Source organism: Carica papaya, chromosome 5, assembly GCF_054855325.1.
Source record: "Carica papaya isolate Zhongbai chromosome 5, ASM5485532v1, whole genome shotgun sequence".
In the NCBI taxonomy this organism is placed as follows: domain Eukaryota; kingdom Viridiplantae; phylum Streptophyta; class Magnoliopsida; order Brassicales; family Caricaceae; genus Carica; species Carica papaya.
In genome coordinates this window covers 38,569,640-38,590,696 of record NC_142313.1, presented here as the reverse complement: position 1 = coordinate 38,590,696, position 21,057 = coordinate 38,569,640, and the positions used below count along the sequence as shown (strand labels likewise).

Genomic DNA, 21,057 nt, shown 5'->3' with positions numbered 1-21,057 from the left:
CAAAACAAATCAATTGATCATTTCGAACAGATATAAGACAAGAAAAAAATGACGAAATACCTTTCCGATCATATAAATATTGTGATTAGTATTTTGCAAGTGCTCTTTTGTGAGCAAAACAAGATCATTTTCTGCAAAGCTTCTAGAGGATGTAGAATCACTGTCATCATGAACAAATCGAACAAGATGAAAATCATCAACCCTCTCAACTGACAAAACAGATAGACTGCCACAATATACCTCCTCCCATGAAGACATTTCCAAAAAGGAACTGTGCAATTGTGCTTTAAACTCCTCCAAGACTAAAGGCTTAAATATATTCACATACTGCTCAGGAGATTGAAAGCACACAGGTACTTCCTCAAATTTGCTAACGATCTTATTCGCATCTTCCTTAGGTGAAGCTAATCCCACAATTGCAAAATAATCTAATTCTAAAATGCGCCTATACCAGTCTTCTAGCCTTGGTGGCTTGAACCTTTTATACCCAGCCCCAGGCCTTTGTAAATTACCACATTTGTTTTCAGAAGGGGATTTCAGTTGAATGACCTGCCGTTTAAGAACAAATGGACCAGATTTTGTAAGAGATGACTGTTGATGCTTTACTGTCTTGAATGCAGACTCTAACGGATCATCTACAGGATTACGTATTAACTCTTTCAAAATTTTGTCCTTTGTCTCAGTACCAATATTCTTGCAAACTTGATTCACATTTCTGGAATTAGCAGATTGAACAGATGCATTCTTTTTATCATCTCTACACAGTGATGAAGAAGACTTGCCCAACTCTTGTCTTGTCTTTGTTTCTTTCTTCATACCATCCACACCTTTTGATCTGACAGAATCAACTTTTTTGGCTCCAGAACTATCCACATCTGGCTTCTTAGATGCATGGCCAGCACTGCCAGCAGAATACCTTTTCTGGAAAATTCCCAACACATCCTCTGAAGCAACAGGACTGCAAATACTTCTCTTGCCAGAGTCTGTATGAGAGGTGCTTTTATCACCAGGAGCCATAGTATTAGATTGGATGAAGACATTGTGAGAAGTTTCTTTATCTATCTCATCATCTGAGACAATGATAGTGATATTTTCTCTCCTATCAGGCAATGCTACAGAATCCAGGATTTGCACATCTTTGTCATCCATATGGGGAGGCTGCAGAAATGATGCTGTGTGCTTAGGCAAGCTATCAGAAGATATCGACCTTACGGTGGTCTTTCCAGCATTACAATAATCCTCTTTGCATAATGAAACACAAAGGCGAGACACTTGTTCCGACAATTCATCCATGTGAAAACTATCTAAACAAAGAGGCATAGTAAAGAGGGAAAAAAGACCTGAATTATTGACGGCAAACAATAAACTAATTATTCAGAATAACATTAAGACTCCCTACCAATAATCATAAGCAAATTCCGGAAACTAAGAAAGTGTGTTATTAAATCATACCACATGAAATAAGATTTTCAATGGCCCTGACTGCCAATACAGAAGCATCGTGGCATGTTCCTTTCAACACATTCAGCAGAGACGATAAAGTTCGTTTCCAGTACACAACAATGACTTTGAGTTGTGATGCCCCCCAGTCAACAAGGTCATGAAGCCATTTGAAATCTAGAACATCTTCCACCATTGTCTTAGAAGTTCCAGACTTACCATAAGAATTGTAAAGTCTTTCAAACAGAATAGGGAAGATTTCAAGTAATCGTACACATGTCATCTGAAACAAGATGGATGCAAGATCAACTATGCCAGCTAAAAGAGGGGGGAGGAAGCCATGATGCATCAAACAGAAAAAATAAAGCTGCCAACAACATGGAAGCTATAAAAATTTACCAAGTTAGCTTAATGGAGAATGCAAGCATGAATCTCTCCCTCCATTCTATTTTCTTAAATTCTATTCGGTTTGCTTTTCGGTGACCCCAATTGGAGAGGCCATAGGCCCCGACCATAAAACAAACTGAACCACTAATCAAAACATCTGAACAGCTAAGAATATAGAAATTCATAACTTCCTTTCTTTGAACTTCTTTAAATAGGACCAACAAAGTCAGATCGAGGGAGTATAAGTAACAAAAGGGACAGAAAATCATCAGCATTTAGGCATGAACACAGACACACAAACTAGGAGGAAACTATTAAATCAAAGTGAGATGGAGGGAGTATAAGTAACAAAGGGGATAGAAGATCATCAGCATTTAGGCATTTACTAAGTGTTAGACAGACATTTGATTAAAGAAGAAAGGGAGAAACAGGGAATAAGACAAACTAGCAGGAAACTATTCAATAAAAAATCATGAAAAAATCTACCTGACAACGACTATTATCAATAAATGGCTTCCCTTCTGTCAAACACTTTCTTATCGGTGTCCATGCAGCTTCAGACAGGAAGTAGCAGAATTTGTCTCGTAATTCTAAGTCAACACTTGAGGAATGGCGACCAGAATTTACAGGCAAAGAATCAAAGAAAGGCTGCCTCAGAAATCCACCTTCAGATAAGTTTCCTAGTTGAACTGACTGAGAAGTGTCCCCTTCTTTAAGTAGTTTGCAAAGAACAAAGAGAAAATGATGTAGAATCTGAAAGTTCAGTAGAACAGAATCCAGTTGAACCTAATCACCAAATAAAGTTGGGTTACTGAAACAAGAAAGGAAATTTGTATAGGTACCTCGTTATCTTGATTTTGTTTCAATATGGGAAGTACCAATAGACAATCCAACTCAAATTAATGAAGAAAAAATCAGACAAATTACATTTTAACTCAGAAGGTTTACTGTAATATACAAAAACCCTCTACTTTCTAAAAAAATTAACAAAAATCCTATTTTATGAACTATTTTAGAATATGGCTCCTTTCCTATTAGTCATCAGTTACAAATTCCGTTATTTTTTTACACTACTTCATTATATATACATGATCAAAACAAGTTCATCTATTATTTAAAAGACCCATAATAACATACAATTGATCATTAACAAAAATTTTGTTTTATTTCCTTTTTCACAAGCTATATCAATTTTCTCTCATTTATTTTTAACAGGCTACATGGACTTTTCCTTGTACCACATACTAGTAGTTACGTAACTCTCACATCTAGGTCACATTTTTTCACATTTTTCTTTCATGAATTGTAAAATTCAGTGTTTCTTTCAGTTTTAAAGAGTGAGTTCTATATAGTATAACAAATTTCTGGGGCAAAAGGTAATTTGCCCTTGAATCATTAATGCATTGTTATTATCAGCCTTCTTAAACATTTTTAAAGAATAAAGGTTAGAGGAACTGAAAAAGAATGCACGTGGGCTCTCAGCTCTGAAAAAGACTAGAGGACCACCAAAACTCATACAGAAGACTATTAAGAATCCTAGCATCAAAATTTTGAGGTTTAATACAGAAGACATTTTCTCAACCTGCTATACCAAACAACTAGACACTGAAAAAAGCAGAGAGAAATAAAAATTGTGCCAATGATGGATTTTAATTCATCCTTGCATCCTCTTTTTTAAGAAGAAAACTGAAAAGACGAAGGGTTACAACCAACCAGTTTCAAAGCATGTCTGACACCCACAAAAACTGCGGACAAAGATGAATGGCATGAGGAGAGAAACTTCAAACCACAAGCAAGACCTCGAGTGTCAGAAACATGTTCCAACATACACTTGCCAAATTGCCTCATATTCTGCAATATAAGAGAAAAAAGGAAGAACAAAAAGCATGAGAAAAGACTGAATCATACTGAAATGGAAGTTGCAGCACATAGAAACAGAAGAAAGATAAATGAGAAGCAACAATTGGATTATTTTCTTTATTCTTTAACATAAGTTTCAACTTCAAATACATCATTAGGATCTAGAAGTGAGAGGATCAAGCTTTCGCCCATTTTTGGTTCCCAAGTCCACTGCTTTCTAAGTTCCACTTGCTCCATCAAAGTGAGAAAATATGTGGTCAATCTGCAAAAGTGCATCAGATTAACTTCTTCGAAGGGTCCAGAGTAATAACAAAAGGCTCACCCTTGAGTAGAGCTGAGGCCATAACACAAATGTGGATGAAGTATAAGAACTCAAGTCTAACAAAGAAAGAAATGCTAAGAACCTCTTGAATGTTCTTATAAGAGGAAGACACATTGTTGACACTTTCACTGAGTTTTTTGACTCTTCCCTACCACCATCATCAGAACCTGTTGGCACCTTCCACGCAAGTGCAGTAGAGATCTCTGTGACTGACGATGAAAGCCAAGCTTTAACATCAAGAACCATCTCACCACCATTCTCAGGTTCTACCAGACAGAGACGAGATCTTGCCCAGAAAACAGCTTTGGAGAATGATGCTGGAAGGATGAGGGGACTAATATCAACTAAAACATCAACCCATAACATGGGAATGCACATCCACCCTCTATATTCTCCTGATATAATTTTATTCTGTGCATCAAATTCATTCCAGGAACTGCCATCTGTTTCATCAATATCCTGTGGAAATGGAAGATTGTTGTCTTCATTGTCATCCAACTCAATATAAACATTTGTTCCAACCCTCTTAGGTACACTGCTGTTTAGCACAGAGGTTACTAAAGCAGCTGCATCAGACACCACAATAGTTTGTATGAGATCAAAGGCAGGTTGCCTCAGTGAGCTGTGAAGTGAAGAATCATTCAGACATGATACAATAGCAGGCCCCCTGTCAGATAAAATTATGGGGAATGAGTCAAGGAAGCTCATCAGTGCATATACTCTCAACAACAACCGAAATATGGTGATTATACGATTGTGTATGTGCAGAGACAAAAGTGTTTTCACACATTTTCTACCCACTAGATTTCTCTTCATCCTAAGACAGTTATCTATCTTCTTACCTTTAACAATTCAACTTCTACATTGTATTTAGAAATGCTCATAAAACCAAATTCCCAAGAAAATGTTAAAGAAAAAGGAAGCTCCTCATCCAAAAATGAGCAAGAAAAAGAAAAGAATGGTGTATGATACAATCAAGAAAGGAATAAGCAACCTAAAAGTACATACAACATGCCTTCTCCAAAAAAAAAGTACATACCACATGTGTGCACACTCAAATGGGGGGCATGGTGGATTCATCTGATAACCTCGAAGTATAATAAGAAGAGCAATCTGAAAATATAATCTCCCAAATAGATAACAGAAGAGATGAGTAAACTGCATATTTTCTCAAAAGTAAAAGATAAAAAAAAATATCAGTAAACCAAAGTATCCACTATATGATAAAGAATAAGAACCTTGCAGCCTATTCTTCTTGTCAATACACTGAAGTTACTGCTCACTGGAACCTGGTGAAGGAGAAAGTACAGAAAGTGCCTGCGTTGCTTTTCGTGCTCCCCGTCTTGCAAAGCTTCAAGTGACTAGATAGATAGGACAGATACATTCAGAATGTTACCAAAACCATTGATGTCATGGATGCGACTTAAAACAAGACTATTTACGAAAGAAAAGTACTTGAATAGTGTTTATGTTAAAGTATGGCAAGTACTTCATACACATGCCTGTAAAAAAGGCTGGAAAAGATCAAAAATGACTTTATGGATTTGCTCATTTCGAGTATGGAAACACTGACCCAACAGTGTATTGCGCATCACACTAGGAGACAACGTAGACCTCAACCAAAGCTTACAACCTTAAGAAACCCCAAATGGCAACACAAAAAGGATAGTCAATTAAGCTAACTCAAGTAACAAATTAAACTTATTTTCGGGGTGTATGGAAGAATAGAATACAAACCTAGCATTTTGAGGAGTTCCTTCAGAGAGCTAACTGCTTGCGAAAATTCAGGTGAATCACCACTCACATGATTTAGCACAATATCAAAAAATGTAGGATAGTGCTCCCATATCCCATCTTCAAAAGCTGGAGCTTCTAAGAACTCAAGCCTTCATGGACAGATATATTTTTGAAATTAATCATAAAATAGAAAATAAGAATTAATACATTATGAATTTAGCCACCAACACTTACAGTGATGTGATTCCAAGCCATATGGATAAGCGCTCTAGCTGTGCTCTTGGCCGTGAAGCCTGAGCAGCAGGAGGAAGACCTTCTGTCTCCAAAAAACCAATAAATTTCTTGAGCAAAGGTTGCAAAGGTTCCAAGTCAGTTGCTCTCCTACATAACACAGAAATAATCAATCCTTTTTTTCTGAAGTAAAAATGTATTTGTAAAGCACCAAAGGAGTGCAACTCATGTATAATCAATCCTTTTGGATGAGCACAAACCAATAATAAACCAAATGAGACTTTGTCCACGAGATTTGCTTCCAGTTAGCATAAATGAATTTCCCGTAAACCTTAAAGACTATAAAAGTTGTTTTTCACTCAAGCCAAACTGACACTACTTCCTTCCAAGGGCAGTTGACATGCTTATAGTAATTTCAATAGAATTTCAGAACAGGTGAATCTCAAAGCAACTGCGCAGGTCATTTGACCAGATTCAGTATGAAATGCCCTTTGAGGCTCATCCATCAAATTAGTAAAGAGCCTCTCTCTTTGGCCTCTGGGTGGGTGGGAGGAAGGTGACGGGAAAAATATGGCACCATCGACAAAAATAAAAGGCCTAATCACAAACAAAAACAGTAATATCAATAATAGTTAAAATTGTCAGAGCAGATGTCCTTCTAAACTCTGAGGTTTTAGATATAACATCCCATGGCCGAGACTCTTTTTTTTTTTGGAATAATCCTATGGCCAAGACTTAGAACAAATAGCTCATGGGGTCACTTTGCAATTGTTCTACATAAAACGAAATATAGATGTGACAGTCTCTACCTCAGGTTTTTCCGTATATATAGAAAGAAAAGGTCTTTTAAACAGAATTAAGGAGGAGGATTAGGTACCCTTCTGAAAGAAAAAGAAATAACAAACGAAAAAACAAAAGACCATGTGGATGCATGCCCAGACAGATGACTTATCACAAAGAATCCAGATAAGGGGAAAGATGATTCTTGAAAAAACTAGCATTTCTTCCAATCAATTATCCACATCTAGCAAGAAATGCCCTTCGCCAACTCTCCTTCTTCATACTCATGCTCTGAAGGAAAAAAACCATCAATTGTACCAGAAAAGACCAAACACCACCAGTACCAACAAGTTGGTTCTGAAATTCACCAAGTCACATCACAATACAATAAGAGATCTCCTTCTTCATACTCATGCTTTGAAGAAGAAAAAGAAAAAAAAAATCCATCAATTTTACCAGAAAAGATTACACCACCAGTACCAACAAGTTGGTGCTGAAATTCACCAAGTCACATCACGCTGGCACATCACTTTGCAATAAGAGATGACTTTGAGTCTCCATATGCCTAAAGCACATCAATATAGACCTGGTGATAAAGCTTAATTCTGCTTGTGAGCTCCAAGCATATTATTGGTACTAAGCATACACCAAATTGCAGTTCAAAGAAAAACTTTAACCTTGGAAGGAATAAGAACTTTCTAGGAACAGTCATGAAAAACTTTATTGTGAGATGCGAGATTATGAATCAGAAAACCAAGGTAAAGCTTGGAAGAAAAGATACCAGCGGATTCTAAGGAACAAAGTATATGGTCAGGGTTATTGGAGACTAATAAACTCAAGAAGCTACAACTTTCCCGTCATTAAGATTTCAAAATGAAGACATATTCGAAGAGTGAAAATTTATTTCAAAAAGAGAAATATTCAAAGAGTGAAAATAGTTAGGATGCTCCATAAAAAGAGGAAAGGGAAGAATGGTAAATTTAGGACGATGGGATATTTCGATAGAATGGCCTAATTCAGGAACCAAGGTGATGAATATAGAAACTAGTGTCAATTTTTCCATTTAAATGATACTCTTCAAATACCTTGATTAAATCCTCCTTAATAATCTCCAAATATCTCTGAAAGAAAGCCAAAGGAAAACCATCAGCCCATTATATCTTTCTAACCAACAAGCTCTCTCCCCTTCAATTGGAAACCAATTAAAGCCCTCAACAAAACAGCAATCAACAATCTCATCCTTAGACAACTGCTTATGATCTCACAACCAATAGTCTCTTGGTCTTTCTCAATTCTACCATTTTCAAGTTCTAGCTCCTTGATACAATTTTTCCTACTCCTATGGAAAAGACTAGTACTAGCATCCCCCTCCTTGATGTATTTCAACCTAGATATATACCTCCAAATGATTTCTCATTCAGAAAAATCCCTTAGACTTCATTTTCAAGGGAGGATGATCTCCCCATTTTCATTCTCATTAAGAGCACTATCCAAGCAAATCTCCCAAGAAGGCTTTACTCATGAGGAATTTCTTTTTCCTCATCCTAATGACACCAAAACCTTTTTCAACACTTTCAATTGATGCCTTGAAGAACTGAGCTTCTTCACAAACTCAAATCCCACCCACCTAGAAACAACCTATCTACCTACCAAATCTTAATGTCCTTAAGAAATTCGAGTAATTGAGGCACAAATTCTCAAAATGAAAGGGAATGGGGTCCCATCTCAAGCAACTAGACTCCAAACATATTAAAAAATAATAATAATCTGATACTGGGCGAGGATGGAACTTCTACACCAACTCCAAAAACTATCCACACAACAATTGGAAACTAAGAATTCATAAGTACGAGAAGAAACAATTTTAACCCCATTAAGAAACCACGTAGATTGAGGATTAGAGAGATGAAGATGTCTAAGCTCAATCCAATATAAGATAATAAAAACCCTCGTACTCAAAGTAGCCTAACTCTGGCTGAGCTTCTAAGACGAGTTTCTGCAAACATTGAAGTCATTCCCATTACAATTAAAAGGACTACACAAACCCGGAACAAAGGAAAGATCCTCCCAAGTAAAGTAGGACATTGAAAACAAGAGAACCACTAGTTACCCTTCACCCTAGTATCTCACATCAATAGGAAACCCCTAAAATCAGCCTTTCGATTTCTCAGAACATCACAATTTCCAGACTGACCTATAACATTGCTTCCTTAATGTTTAAGAATTCTCAATGTTGCTCCAAAGAAGACAAAATTTAGTAAATTAGTCCAAACTATAGAGATCCTTCATTGTAAACAATATCATAAGTTTAACCATTATGATTTAACAAAATGCAAAAAAAAAGGAAAAAAAGGAATTTCAAACCCAATCCATCTAACAAGACAATTTTTTTAATAATAATAATAACAATAGCAATAACAAAAAAGTCCAACGCACTCAAACCCCATAGAGAAACCTTCTTCACATATACTAAATTGCAAAAGAAAAGAAAAACAAACTCCAACATCACCATCATGTTTGTAAAATCGTCTCTAAGAAATCAAGCCAAACAACCAAAAGATAAGGAGAAAAGATAAAAATAATGTTAGTAATGTAATGAGATCGCACCTCAATTTTCCCATAGATCTAGCTAAACGATAACCAACTATCCGCACTCGTCTATTGAAAAAGAGCAATGCATAAACACCCTGAAAAAAGTAGAATACTTATGAGTCAGAAGACAAAAGGTTGTGTGCATAGTCATTAGGGAAGTATGCCAAAAGCTTTTCCAACAAAATACCGGAAACTTTTGATGCCCATCCAAAGCTAGTTCATGCAGACCATCAATAGCTTCAATAAATTTTTCAAATTCAATGAATAAGGATTGATCATCTAGCAACATTGGAAACATCAAGACCTGAGATCAAAAGGATAACAAAGGTACGTCAGGAGGAGCTTCACTATCTAGAATAAGACCAAAAAATGTCCAATCATCAACCAACTCAAGTAAAAAAAAATACATTGGAAACCATATTTCAAAAATTAGTGAGTAACAAAATTACATACATATGAAATTGTTTTGCATAGGCTAAGAACATAAACAATGAGATGCAATAAATCAAAAAGTGCTTAAAATAAATCCAATAAAGAACAAAGAACATCGTTATGAGGCGGGAAATAAACAGAGATGTTAAGGATTTATTGAACTGGTATCCCTTTCACATAGTATAAAGGACTAGACAATTTGTTACCATCTAACCTCATTTTAAGAGGATTTTTTTCTTTTCCCTCGTGAACTATGTTCCTCTTTTTCTTTTTAATTCTTTACCAAAACAAGGGGAAGAGAAGCATTACTCAAGTGGTGTCTCCCTTTGATAAATAATAATAATAATAATAATAATGAAACTTAGGGATTTTGATGAAAAAAATATATATAAATACAAATATATATATACATGCACAAAGATGTTGAACTGCAGAAAGATATCCAGAAAATCAAACCCATAAACACAAGCAATAATTTAACCACACTTAACTAATATTGTTTATTTGAGGTCACAGGTCAGACATGGTCAGCAGTAAAACACATGCAAATGGCGCATTGCAAAGAGATATCCAGAAAATCAAGCCAATAATACAAGCAAACATGCAATCAAAATGAGCTTATTCAATGTTGTTTACTTGAGGTCACATGCCAAACTTAGTCAACATAGAGCTAAACCAATTTGCTAACATAGGTGCATTACATTCTATTCTTGCAAGGCCTTTATATGTCGATTTTGGTCCATTTTTCTCTCTCATATGTGTTATCAACTATAAGAGTTTCAGTTCTATGTAACAATGTAGCTTCCACCAATGACAGAATGTACCCAAAAAAGGCATACAAATATAATAAAGTTCCTTACATCTAAAAATTTCAAATTAAATCAGTTAACGATAAATAATGGTTAACACACTCTATTGACATAGAGTGGATTCATGCAGCAAATATCATAAGTCAAATACCCAGAGAAGACACTGAAACTCAGCAAAATATGGTGTTGACAAATAAATGAAGAATCCTGCAAAATCCAAGATGTAAGAATCATTGTAGGAAGAGATTAGAGAACCAAGTATATAAATTATTTGAAACGGTAGACAATTTTAAGAAAAGGATGCTTTATAAACAAATGAGCAGTCTTAAAGAAGGCCAACGCCAAATGATCTAATCATAAAGATACGCACAAAAAGATAGTGTTCATATCATTTTCGTATCATGACATCAGGTTCATTTGTTTGACAAATATCAAAAGAAAAGTCAAATGGCCCAAAAAGATAGTGAATTCTACTAAATACAACATTAACAAATGAATGAATAAAAAGGTAACCTTCATTGTAGGAAGACACTACAAAGAGATCACAACAAAAGATTTGAATTAGTAGCCTATCTTTAACATAATACAAGCCCTACTGTCAGATGGATGTCAAACCAATAACCAGCAACTTCCCCAACTTACCACCTAGCACAGCTGCTAAAGTCAATGGAAAAGGCAAACAGACATATATGTATAAAATAAAACACAGTATTACTAATTGATACGTAAAAGAAAGCAGCATACTACCTCATACATGACGCAGACAACTTCAGCATTATCATGCAGAGGATCATATTTTTCCTGTGCTAATCTTGCATTTATCTCTTGCAGATGCTGAGCCACCCTTTCTTCATCAAGGTTGTGCAACACAGCAAGAAGGGGACCAATGGAACTAAACTCGTACTCCTTTTCATACATCTCTAGAGCTTGATGGTGCTGAGAAACGCACTGGATACAGCGCCGCATTTCCTCAGAAATTCTCTTCCACAAGCGCTTAAGAGGAGAATCTTGACACTCATCTTTGAAGTAATTGTAGAATACCTCTAGAAGAGGCCCCATTATATCCCAACAGCCGCACCAAATGTGTGTTTCTTTTGGTAAACATATCAAGAACTTAAATGCATCACCAAACCTAATAAAGAACAAAAAAAGCTACATGACTAAATGCTAAAGCAGCAAGCTGAAGTTGGGAAAAAATTAGAAAGCTACATTAATAAATGCTAAAGCATCAAGCCAAAGCTGGGAAAAAATTATTATTCATGGCAAGATTTAACAACTGAGTGAACAAGCAAATATGTGAAAACAAAATTTAAACCATTATAAATGAAATACCAAGCTTCGCTCCTTGAATAGAATTCTTTCACAGTTTCCTATAATACTGATACCTCTTCCAACCCGTAGGAGCAATCAAGAAGTTTCAAAATACATAATAGGCTTTTCAAATCAAAGCAATCATCACCCTTCAACAATATTATTCAATTTTTTACTCAGCGTGTGATTAACTGTTCACCATTCATAGCTACATCAAAAAGAGAAACATGTAAATTCGCTAAGCCCAAAAAAATTTCAAAGCTTCACTTCCTTCCTCTATTGTTACGCAGTAGGGGTCCAAAATAAAGACAACATAATTATATACTCCCTTGAAAATAAAAAGAAACGCCAGTGGCTTCTGTTAACTCTCTCCTCAGATAATTTAAAGTGAAAAAATAAAAATAGTAATGTTTACTCCACTCCTCAGAAACCAGGAAACTATGCATAACTTGAATCGACATTGTTCTTTTCAGGATAAAGAAAAAAAGTTGAACTGAAATTGAACGTGCATTTCGTTTACTTGAATTTTAGCTTGATTTATGTACGATGAGATATTATTTAAGGAAAACAAAAATGAAAATAACCATTCTTCAAGGCGAAGTCGTCTTGAAGGGTCATTGGCGTCGTTTTCCTCTTCTTCTTCCTCAATTACCCTCCGCCGATTCAATAGCTCTTTTCTTGACGCCATTTTCACAAAAGTTTTTCTTTTCTAATCTAATACCGGTAAAGAAGTGGAAGACATTTCAGAGTACACGATCCCGATTTATAGGCATCTAAAGTCACTTATAAGACTGTTACTATCACCAATCAATCTTAGGGTTTTGTGGGTTCCTGTAAGAAATTTCCCGTTGCAAAGAAATGAAGCGCTCCAATTTATAAGCAAGAGGGAAAACCAAAACCACGGCCAACTCATAGCAGAAGAACAGGAGACAAAACGGCACCGTACAGGTCAAACATCCCTCATCAAGAAAGGAGGAAACGTTCATAGCTTTAATAAAACAAATTAAATTTTATTAAATGCAGAAAGCAATATTCTTAAATTTTTAGCAAATTTATAAAGTGTTTTAGACTTGAAGTAAAATATGAATTAATGTCATAGAAAACACAAATCTAACAAACGAAAAGTAGTATAAGACATCAAATTTAACAGTATCTCATTATATTTTACAATTTTTATTTATAAATTTACGTAAAATTATAGATTAAAATTAAAAATAAATTATAAACAAAATTATATAAAAGAAAAAGATATATATATATATGTGAATTTTAAAAGTCCATATTGGGTCTCCTCAAATGTTCATTTTATAAAAAATTATTTACAAATTTATTAAGAAAAATAATTGATTATTTATTGACCAGAAATACTATATTTGTTGAGATGCATTTCTAAAAAGATTAATAGAAAAATGGAGGATTAAGAGCATGTGGTGTATAATTTTTTAATAACATGCATTGTATTTTCGAGGGGTTTGGATTGATTTCATAGGTTATATTATTTATGCCAATAATTTGTAGTATTTTACTAATCATAACTCTTATAAAAATTAAATTGTTGTTATTAATAGAACTAAAATTTGTTATAGTATGGGCGCTTGAAGATTACTTGTATGACACATTTTGTCTAAGATCAGCTCATGAATAAATTTCTAGTGCAACATAATGACCATACAACTCATGGAGAGAGATTAAACTAGTGCCAAGATTTACAGTTTGTGACTAGATAATGATAATTATATACAGAATTTAAAAAAAAAATATTAAATTGAATTCAATAAGAAAGAAATCTATATATTATATCTAGTTCATTAGTGATTAATTTTGCTTCTTTTAAGATATTCAATAATATATATGTTTTTATCATGAAGAATTATCCATGTGAAGTTATCATTGTCTGAGTTTGGGAAATTGTTGTGAAGATAGTGTGAATGATTCTTAAAGCTTTTAAAGAACTCTCAAGACCTATAACATAAGAGAAAATTTCTTTGTAGAGTGAGGATAAGATTAACACTAGTAACATTTCGTCTTTTGAAACTAAATATTGGAATTTTACAAGTTGAATTTTCAAGAGAATATATAGTTTTTTTGTGGTTTATAAGATTTGTTGATAAAATCGTGAAGCTTTTGATAGTTGAAGATGGGTAAAAATTATATTTTTCAAAAAATGTGGTTATTAGAAGTTAGTTCTACGAAAATGATATAATGATGAGATAATTGTTGTAATAGAATAGTGGGTAATGGAGAAATTGACAATTGTGACATCAGATTTGAGGTTGCAAAATATGAATAACTGAACTTTTTTATTACGCTCTGATATTATGAAAGAAATATTTAAAAATTTTCTAATTATGATTTTTCTTAATGAGTTCGTGTATTTATATTCTCATATGTTAAGTTTAAATGTGACGCAAATGTTAGAGTTATGATAAAATAAGACACAAATTAATAATTTAAGTATGAATATCAAAGTCATATATAATTAAATTAAAAAAATAAATAAAACTGTATGTTGTTCTATTCGACTTTGATTCTGTTTTCGATTTTTGATTAATATATATCATTTAACAATTATGTAATTAACTTTTTAAAATTAACACAAGTTTATAGATTTTAGTCTTTCATCTTCCTCACAACTATGTGATGAAAAATGAAAAGTGAACAAAACTAGTAGAGTATTAGTGTCTAAATTCATTATCTTTGGAAGAAGAAAATGAATATTTATAATATTTTGAGACACAGTTAAAACAATCAGAATAACTTTTAAATTATGATTAATATGTTCTAAATAATGTATAATTTTACTAATTAAGTAAAAAATTAACTTTAATCGATTGTTCTTATCATAATAAATTTTTAATGTTCATATACATATATATATATTTTTTTTATGTAGATAAGAGTTCGGGATGATCAAAATTTAGGAAAATATTGGTGTTTGCTTTAGTAAAATGAGAATTTACCTATTTTCCTCAAATTCCTAGGTTTAGATATTTCAGTATTTTTTAACCATAAATTTTTTAAGGCAAATTATGTAGGAGATGATCATAGAACTTCGTTACTATATGTGCAAGAATCAACATGGTAAACATTAAGCTTTACCAAAAAAATGCTACTCAAAATTGTTAATGTAAGACATAAAAAAGTTTATAAATTTGCATGAGACATATAGCCCAGGCAGTATATCTATAGATTATCTCATCGATCATAACCCATTCAGGAATAAAGATAGTGAAACTAAGAAGTTAAGTTTGCACAGCAACCTAGAATACTTTTTCAAGACTTGAGTTCATTTGACAAAGTATCTTTTGGGTATCAATCTCTAATTTCATTTCCTTCATTTTTTATCTTTACCGTAAGAGTAACGAGAAAAAGAAAAGAAGAATCACTTAGATTTCAAATAAAACTAAAAGAATTCATTATACTACCATTTTCTTTTCAGGAGAATTTGTACTAATTTCATTAACTAATGTCAACTAATGAACTTGATAGATACATCTTCATTTCCCAGATTGGGATGATACTTTTTTCAATGTTTTTTCAATTTAAGTAATCATATATGTTCCAGCTTTAATCAACTACAATAGCTGATGTTATAGGGTAAAAGAACATCTAACAATTAAATCACCCAACCAAAATCAAAACAAGAAGTTAAGGAAGAAATTCACTAAATCCATAGGCATTCATAAAATTTAATTCATCATCAACAAGCCGATACAAAACGTTCACCCCAAAAGGAAGCAAATATCCATACTATAAGAAAATTCTCTAGAAAAAAATCAACATTGCATAATGTTAACGCGGAAACTTTGATTCCTACCACTTCAGCCGCATCCTCCGCTGTCCACAAATATTATAAAGGGGAAAAATAATTAAAATCGTATAAAAGCAATTCCTTCTACACATAATTCCAACCAGTTTTGAAATAATCGGAGACAGAAAACTAAATCATTGATCAGAAAAAGAGGAAAAAAGAACAAAAAAGTTATCTAATGAACAATATAGCAGGAAGTAACAAGGAGACTTCATTCAAAATCACATGTTTCTCAAAAATTGATCTCAACAGAAATCAATTCCAACATATACTAGCTCTTATAAACATTCATCAAGCCTTACATGTGCATAACTAACTCATATAAGAAGAAATATTTACTGATTTACCATCTGTATCCATCTTAGATTGTTGACTCTCTTGACGACTAAGGATTTGCATTCAGCAAGTTATTTGAAGCATTGTTAGCATCAGCATCTGGGACCTATCCCATATATGAAAAGAAATTAATAACAAAAATAACCACTTTCATTGAACTTCTTCAAGCACATTAGAAGTTAGAACTAATCTTGTACCTCTCCCTCATTAATCATGCGACTTAATCTTGAAAGAAGCTCTGGATTTGCATTTGGCATCCTATTTGAAATCAATTGTAACACCCCCCTTACAACTTCTTTCAATATACGAATATCTGCTTTCAATCTTTCAATATCTTCATCCAATCTTTCAATCTCTCCTCCAATCTCTTCATCATGTTGATGAGAGTAAGATAATGAAGGATTCACTCTTTGTAAAGATGGAGTCATACCCACACAGTGCACTCGCCCTGTCTTTGCAGGTCTTTCGACTTGGGAGTATAAATCACCTCCCCAAGAAGATCCCTTTGAATTTCCGTAATTACCATCACAAATGCCTTTTCCCTATAGAGACCAAACATTAATCCATTCAAAATATACATCATAGAGAGTTAGCATTTATTTAGAACACAAGTCGGAAAATTTACATTATGCATACCATACCGAAGTTGACTGCTCACTAACAACACTCAACTTTAGGTGTGTAATTAAATGCATCAAAGATTAGAATTTATGTCAAACCATATTTAAAAAGAAAAATAAAAGAAATACTTTCACCTTTTCCGCCATACTCTTAGGAGAGGATTTTGCTTTTGAGCAACAAGGCTCATCTAATTTCGTTCCATTTGATTCAGTAGCCACAAGTATTGGACCTTGAACCATTTTAAGTTGGTGAGAGGCACCAGATAAAAACAATTACGTGTTAGAAACAAAATATATTTACAGCAAGGTAAAAGACTGAAAATTGATCTCATAATCAAGAGATACCTATAGCACATTGGTCCTCTGGATGTGCATCATGCGTTACTCTTTCATCTTGATTTTCTGCATGCAAAGGATAAGATTAGAACATCCAGTTGCATTCTTGAGATTGTAAGGTGGGTGAAAAGCTAAGACAACCTTCTTCATGTTGATCATTTTCAAACTGCAGATGCTGTTTAAATTCAGATTCTTGTTGTTCAGCTTGCGGTTGCACATGCAAATTAGAGTGGCCCCTTGTGATATTGACCCGTTTTCGCTTTGCCATCTTAGAGAAATATATATACACATAACATTATGTTAATATGAGAAATATAAGAGCTAAATGAAGGAATTATTATTTCTATATCGAAATCAACTTCAAATAGCTTTCAGTAGAAGAAGTGCACCACGAAGACATGTGGCCAAACACCTAAATAATGATAGGGAATAAAACACCGCCAAAATAAATTATAATGTCTTATTAATTTAATGTGATATGAAAAAGTTCAGTAAATTTCCAATTTTAAACTACTCATCTCACAAATAAATCTCCTCACATTTACTTAAAGAGCTAAAAAGTAAAATTTCATTGCATGATGCTATAAGAAAGTGCAGGATATTTTATGCAATTGCCGAATGTCATCCACTTCATTTTTCATTACCTCAATTACAGCACTGCAAAAACTGAATCCTTCTTCAATCTCAACATTGTCCAAATACCCTCTATCACAAATTCATGCACATTTAATTGACCTCCTAATGCTCCACAGACCCTGGTACCAATAATAAATCATAATACTTGAAGATATAAATATGCTCAGCTCCTGATATACACAAACAGCTAAGTAAAACTATTAAACATCCTAGCCCAAAAACTTTCCATAAAAAGGAACCCAAGAATAACAATATAAATCTCATACCCTCACAATACAAGGAAAAGAAAAAGAACAATACGACCTTTTTATAGCCACACAAACTGAAAGGGTCCACAAATTTAATAAGTATCCCGTTCTGAAGATAGTTCTTTGAAACATGCTTCTTTAGTTCTCTAGTCGACAAGTAGAGACGAAAACCAATATCATTTGGAAAATACAAACCTTTTTAGACAGCTTCCGAATTTTGAGCCAAAATCCAAAATATAAACATCCTTTCTTAAAATTAAAGAACACATCTTTCTCTACCAAAAACTTTTCTCTCTGGTCCTTACAAAAAAAAAAAAAAAAAAAAGATCTCTGTCTCTTTTTTTTTGAAAGAAAAGTGTGAAGTTGTATTGATGTAAGGTGCAAAGGGAGCACCACCCATTTGCAAAATTTACATCTCAATTAGAATATCTACAATGTCACCAAGATCCTCAAAAAAGTCGAGATTACCCCCAAGTAAGTTAGAACCAAAGTAGTGAAACCAGTTATCTATGATTTTGTTTCTTTTTTTTCCAAATGACCCAAAAAATGGTGAGGAGAATAAGTCTAATGGATTTATTGTTGCTGCCAAGACCCTCCCAAGCTATTAATTCAGCACAAACGTTGCCAGCCATAACCCAAGAAGTTCCCAACAATCCAAGAATCATACTCCAGAGTTTATGCACGATTGGGCAACTCAAAAGAAGGTGGTTGAAATATTCCAAAGCATTTTTACACAAAAAACATCTGTTGGCAGTTGTGTGACCTCTTTTCATCAAGTTCTCCAAGGTAAGGATCTTCTCCTTTGCTGCCTCCCATGCAAAGAAAGAAATCCTTGGGGTAGCGCCAAAATTCCAGATGATTTTGGAAGGAAAGGTTCTTGGAACTATGCTGATGGTGACCATCGAAAAAACAGAACAGTGAGTCGACAGAGAAGAGACTGTTTTTCTTGAGATTCCACAATAATTTATCGTCTCTGTTAGTGAGATTAATACTGGCCAAGGTAGAAAGTATAGATTCGTATTGTTCAAGCTCCCAATCATTAAGATTCCTTGCGACCGGGACATTCCATGAAAAGCTGCCATCAAAACCAGCAGCTTCCCTTACATTAACAGCTTTGTTTGTAGCAATGGAATAGATAAGAGGGAATCTGTCCATGAGTTTGATCTCACATGAAGAATATTCCCTCGTTCTCATTTGATCTCACATGCTACCTCTTCTGTCTCTCATACTTACAAATCTAAGTCTATTATGGAATTTTCTTGTATTACCAAATTATGCCTTTTAGACTGTATTTTTTTCCTACTCTGCACTTCTCTACTGGGATTTTATAGTTAGATTTTACATAGCAAGTGCATGTTCTGGATCTGCTTACATGTTTTCGATGTTAAGCTCCTACTTATTAACGTTGTTTCTCGTTCTCATTAATCATCATGATTGCAATTAATGCCTAAAAAGAAAAAGCACCAAACCAAGTGAAACAACAAGTGTTTACAACTGCAAGACCTTTTTGTCACTAAGTTGAAAGTCGATAAAGAGAAAAACAAGATCAACAACTTAGCAATAATTGAGTCAACCGTGATTGAGCTGTTGACAAGTCTCAATGAAGTGCAAGAAATTTGAAATTAGAAGTTTAGGAATAAGAGCTTGTTAGATGAAGCCTTCACACATGCCTCTTACCCTGAAAACAAGTTTTTCCTATCTGCATAAATAAGACTTTTAGTTGATTTCCTTTATTGGAGTACTTTCAAGTTTATTGACGAATAGGGTAAGAAATTTGGCACACTACATATTCTGTTATTTATCTCTGTGGGTATTTCATTTATTTTCTCTATTTTATGAGATTTATTAAAAAATGGAATTAGATACTTGGCAGCCAAGTGTTTTGATCAATTGTCTCTTTCGCATTGGTAGTCTATCTTTGTTGTCGATAAAGAAATTAACTCGTGCAATAATTTTATACTTTAAAAAATTTCCTAATGTATGCTTATAAATAAAGAGTTGTTAAAATAAAATAGGCATAGATCCTTTAAGAAAAAGGCATAGATAACATCAACCATAGCGTGCGGACGGTTTAAACTTGTTTTCAAAAGCATCCCCATAAAACATACATCTATAATTAGTATTCTCTCATTTGGGATGCTTTTAAGCGTCTCTATCTAATAGCAAAAGTGTCCAAGCATTTTCTACCAATTGCTCGTATAAACCATCGCCAAATGACGGGAGAATGCCTTCCGGGACACTTCTTAAGCAACAATAACTTTCCCAGAAACACTTTCAAGCATCATTAGCAAACTAGAAAAGCTTCCTTCAATGCCTTATCTTTTAGTCTCAACACATACTCTACAAGTTTAGGGAGCAACATATACATATATCTTTTTTATTTATTCTCTTCAAAGACATGTTCTTCCTGGTTTGGGTTGCTTTTGGAAATAAAAAATAAAAAACATTTTCTTAATGACAGTAACCTGTAGCAAAAAACATTCTGTTGTTGCTCACCCTGCATTCTCCCTTACATCATTCTCCTACCCGTTTCACTCCAGTTGTGAAATTGCTCCGCTATCCATACATTTGCAGCAGGAAAATTCTTGCTTGAAACAATCAGGGGAAGGAAGCACTTCTCTCCTAGGACCTAGACATATAGTTCATAGTTGGCATAAAACAAGCCCAAAACACATATGATGACAGACTGACCAAATAGCTAAGATATTCACGAAAAGAATTCCTAATCTACCTTTTACGAAGGAGCAAACGGTTATCGAAAGAGCCAAACCCAATAACAAAATAAAATCCCGAAGAACCCTAAAATAATAAAAAAAAAAACAAAAAGAAAAAAACCCGTATGAACTAGTAGAAGCGACCAAGTGCATAATAGCAAAAAAGCAACCTCAAAGAATACCAAATGAGAACAGATCTAAATCAAAACAATAAGAGCCAGAGATCACTCGAATACAAATAATCGGCAATATAAAGAGCAGAAAATTATGCATGCATTCAGTCGTGGAATCAGTAAAAGAGAGATTACCGAGAAAATCGTGCGTACCAAAGATAGAAATGAAGAAGGGAAATGGAAGGAAGAGGGAAAAACAGGTTTCAGCCGGACAGGCAGGTTGCTTTATGCGATTGGGTCAGCCCGACTCCGACCCGTAATTGTATCCACAATAAGATAGGT

The 21,057-nt window shown here is 34.0% G+C and overlaps 2 protein-coding genes across 15 annotated transcripts in view; both read right to left on the bottom strand.

Annotated features, from left to right (window-relative positions):
- The window catches only part of LOC110807337 (P-loop containing nucleoside triphosphate hydrolases superfamily protein), a 30,601-nt gene extending 17,783 nt beyond the window's left edge, over positions 1 to 12,818 (bottom strand). For 2 of the 6 annotated variants that reach the window (XM_088220783.1, XM_088220782.1), the window contains exons 1-15: positions 12,486 to 12,818; positions 11,338 to 11,722; positions 9,537 to 9,653; positions 9,365 to 9,444; positions 5,981 to 6,127; positions 5,747 to 5,895; positions 5,512 to 5,642; positions 5,248 to 5,370; positions 5,049 to 5,122; positions 4,092 to 4,676; positions 3,838 to 3,949; positions 3,541 to 3,678; positions 2,314 to 2,613; positions 1,453 to 1,723; positions 61 to 1,340 (exon numbers count right to left, since the gene is read on the bottom strand). In XM_088220783.1, coding sequence (XP_088076909.1) covers positions 61 to 1,340; positions 1,453 to 1,723; positions 2,314 to 2,613; positions 3,541 to 3,678; positions 3,838 to 3,949; positions 4,092 to 4,676; positions 5,049 to 5,122; positions 5,248 to 5,370; positions 5,512 to 5,642; positions 5,747 to 5,895; positions 5,981 to 6,127; positions 9,365 to 9,444; positions 9,537 to 9,653; positions 11,338 to 11,722; positions 12,486 to 12,589 — 3,996 coding nt within the window. In that variant the 5' untranslated portion in view covers positions 12,590 to 12,818. The remainder of the gene's footprint in view (positions 1 to 60; positions 1,341 to 1,452; positions 1,724 to 2,313; positions 2,614 to 3,540; positions 3,679 to 3,837; positions 3,950 to 4,091; positions 4,677 to 5,048; positions 5,123 to 5,247; positions 5,371 to 5,511; positions 5,643 to 5,746; positions 5,896 to 5,980; positions 6,128 to 9,364; positions 9,445 to 9,536; positions 9,654 to 11,337; positions 11,723 to 12,485) is intronic. The other 4 variants (XM_088220779.1, XM_088220781.1, XM_088220780.1 and 1 more) reach the window with 4 other exon arrangements.
- A 2,731-nt stretch (positions 12,819 to 15,549) lies between these two features.
- LOC110807334 (uncharacterized) lies at positions 15,550 to 21,036 on the bottom strand. 9 transcript variants are annotated; one of them, XM_022032447.2, is made up of 9 exons: positions 20,911 to 21,006; positions 20,354 to 20,517; positions 17,649 to 17,759; positions 17,146 to 17,272; positions 17,014 to 17,070; positions 16,804 to 16,898; positions 16,246 to 16,590; positions 16,060 to 16,154; positions 15,550 to 15,738 (listed from the first exon to the last, which is right to left on the bottom strand). In XM_022032447.2, the coding sequence occupies exons 4-8, from the start codon at positions 17,270 to 17,272 to the stop codon at positions 16,098 to 16,100; spliced, it is 681 nt and encodes a 226-aa protein (XP_021888139.1). In that variant the 5' UTR covers positions 17,649 to 17,759; positions 20,354 to 20,517; positions 20,911 to 21,006; the 3' UTR covers positions 15,550 to 15,738; positions 16,060 to 16,097. The 9 variants fall into 9 exon arrangements, with proteins under 9 accessions (XP_021888139.1, XP_021888140.1, XP_088076903.1 ...); XM_022032448.2 differs by having other exon boundaries at positions 20,385 to 20,517; XM_088220777.1 differs by lacking the exon at positions 20,911 to 21,006 and adding an exon at positions 20,620 to 20,661 and having other exon boundaries at positions 20,385 to 20,517.
- Between the last annotated feature and the right edge of the window lie 21 nt (positions 21,037 to 21,057).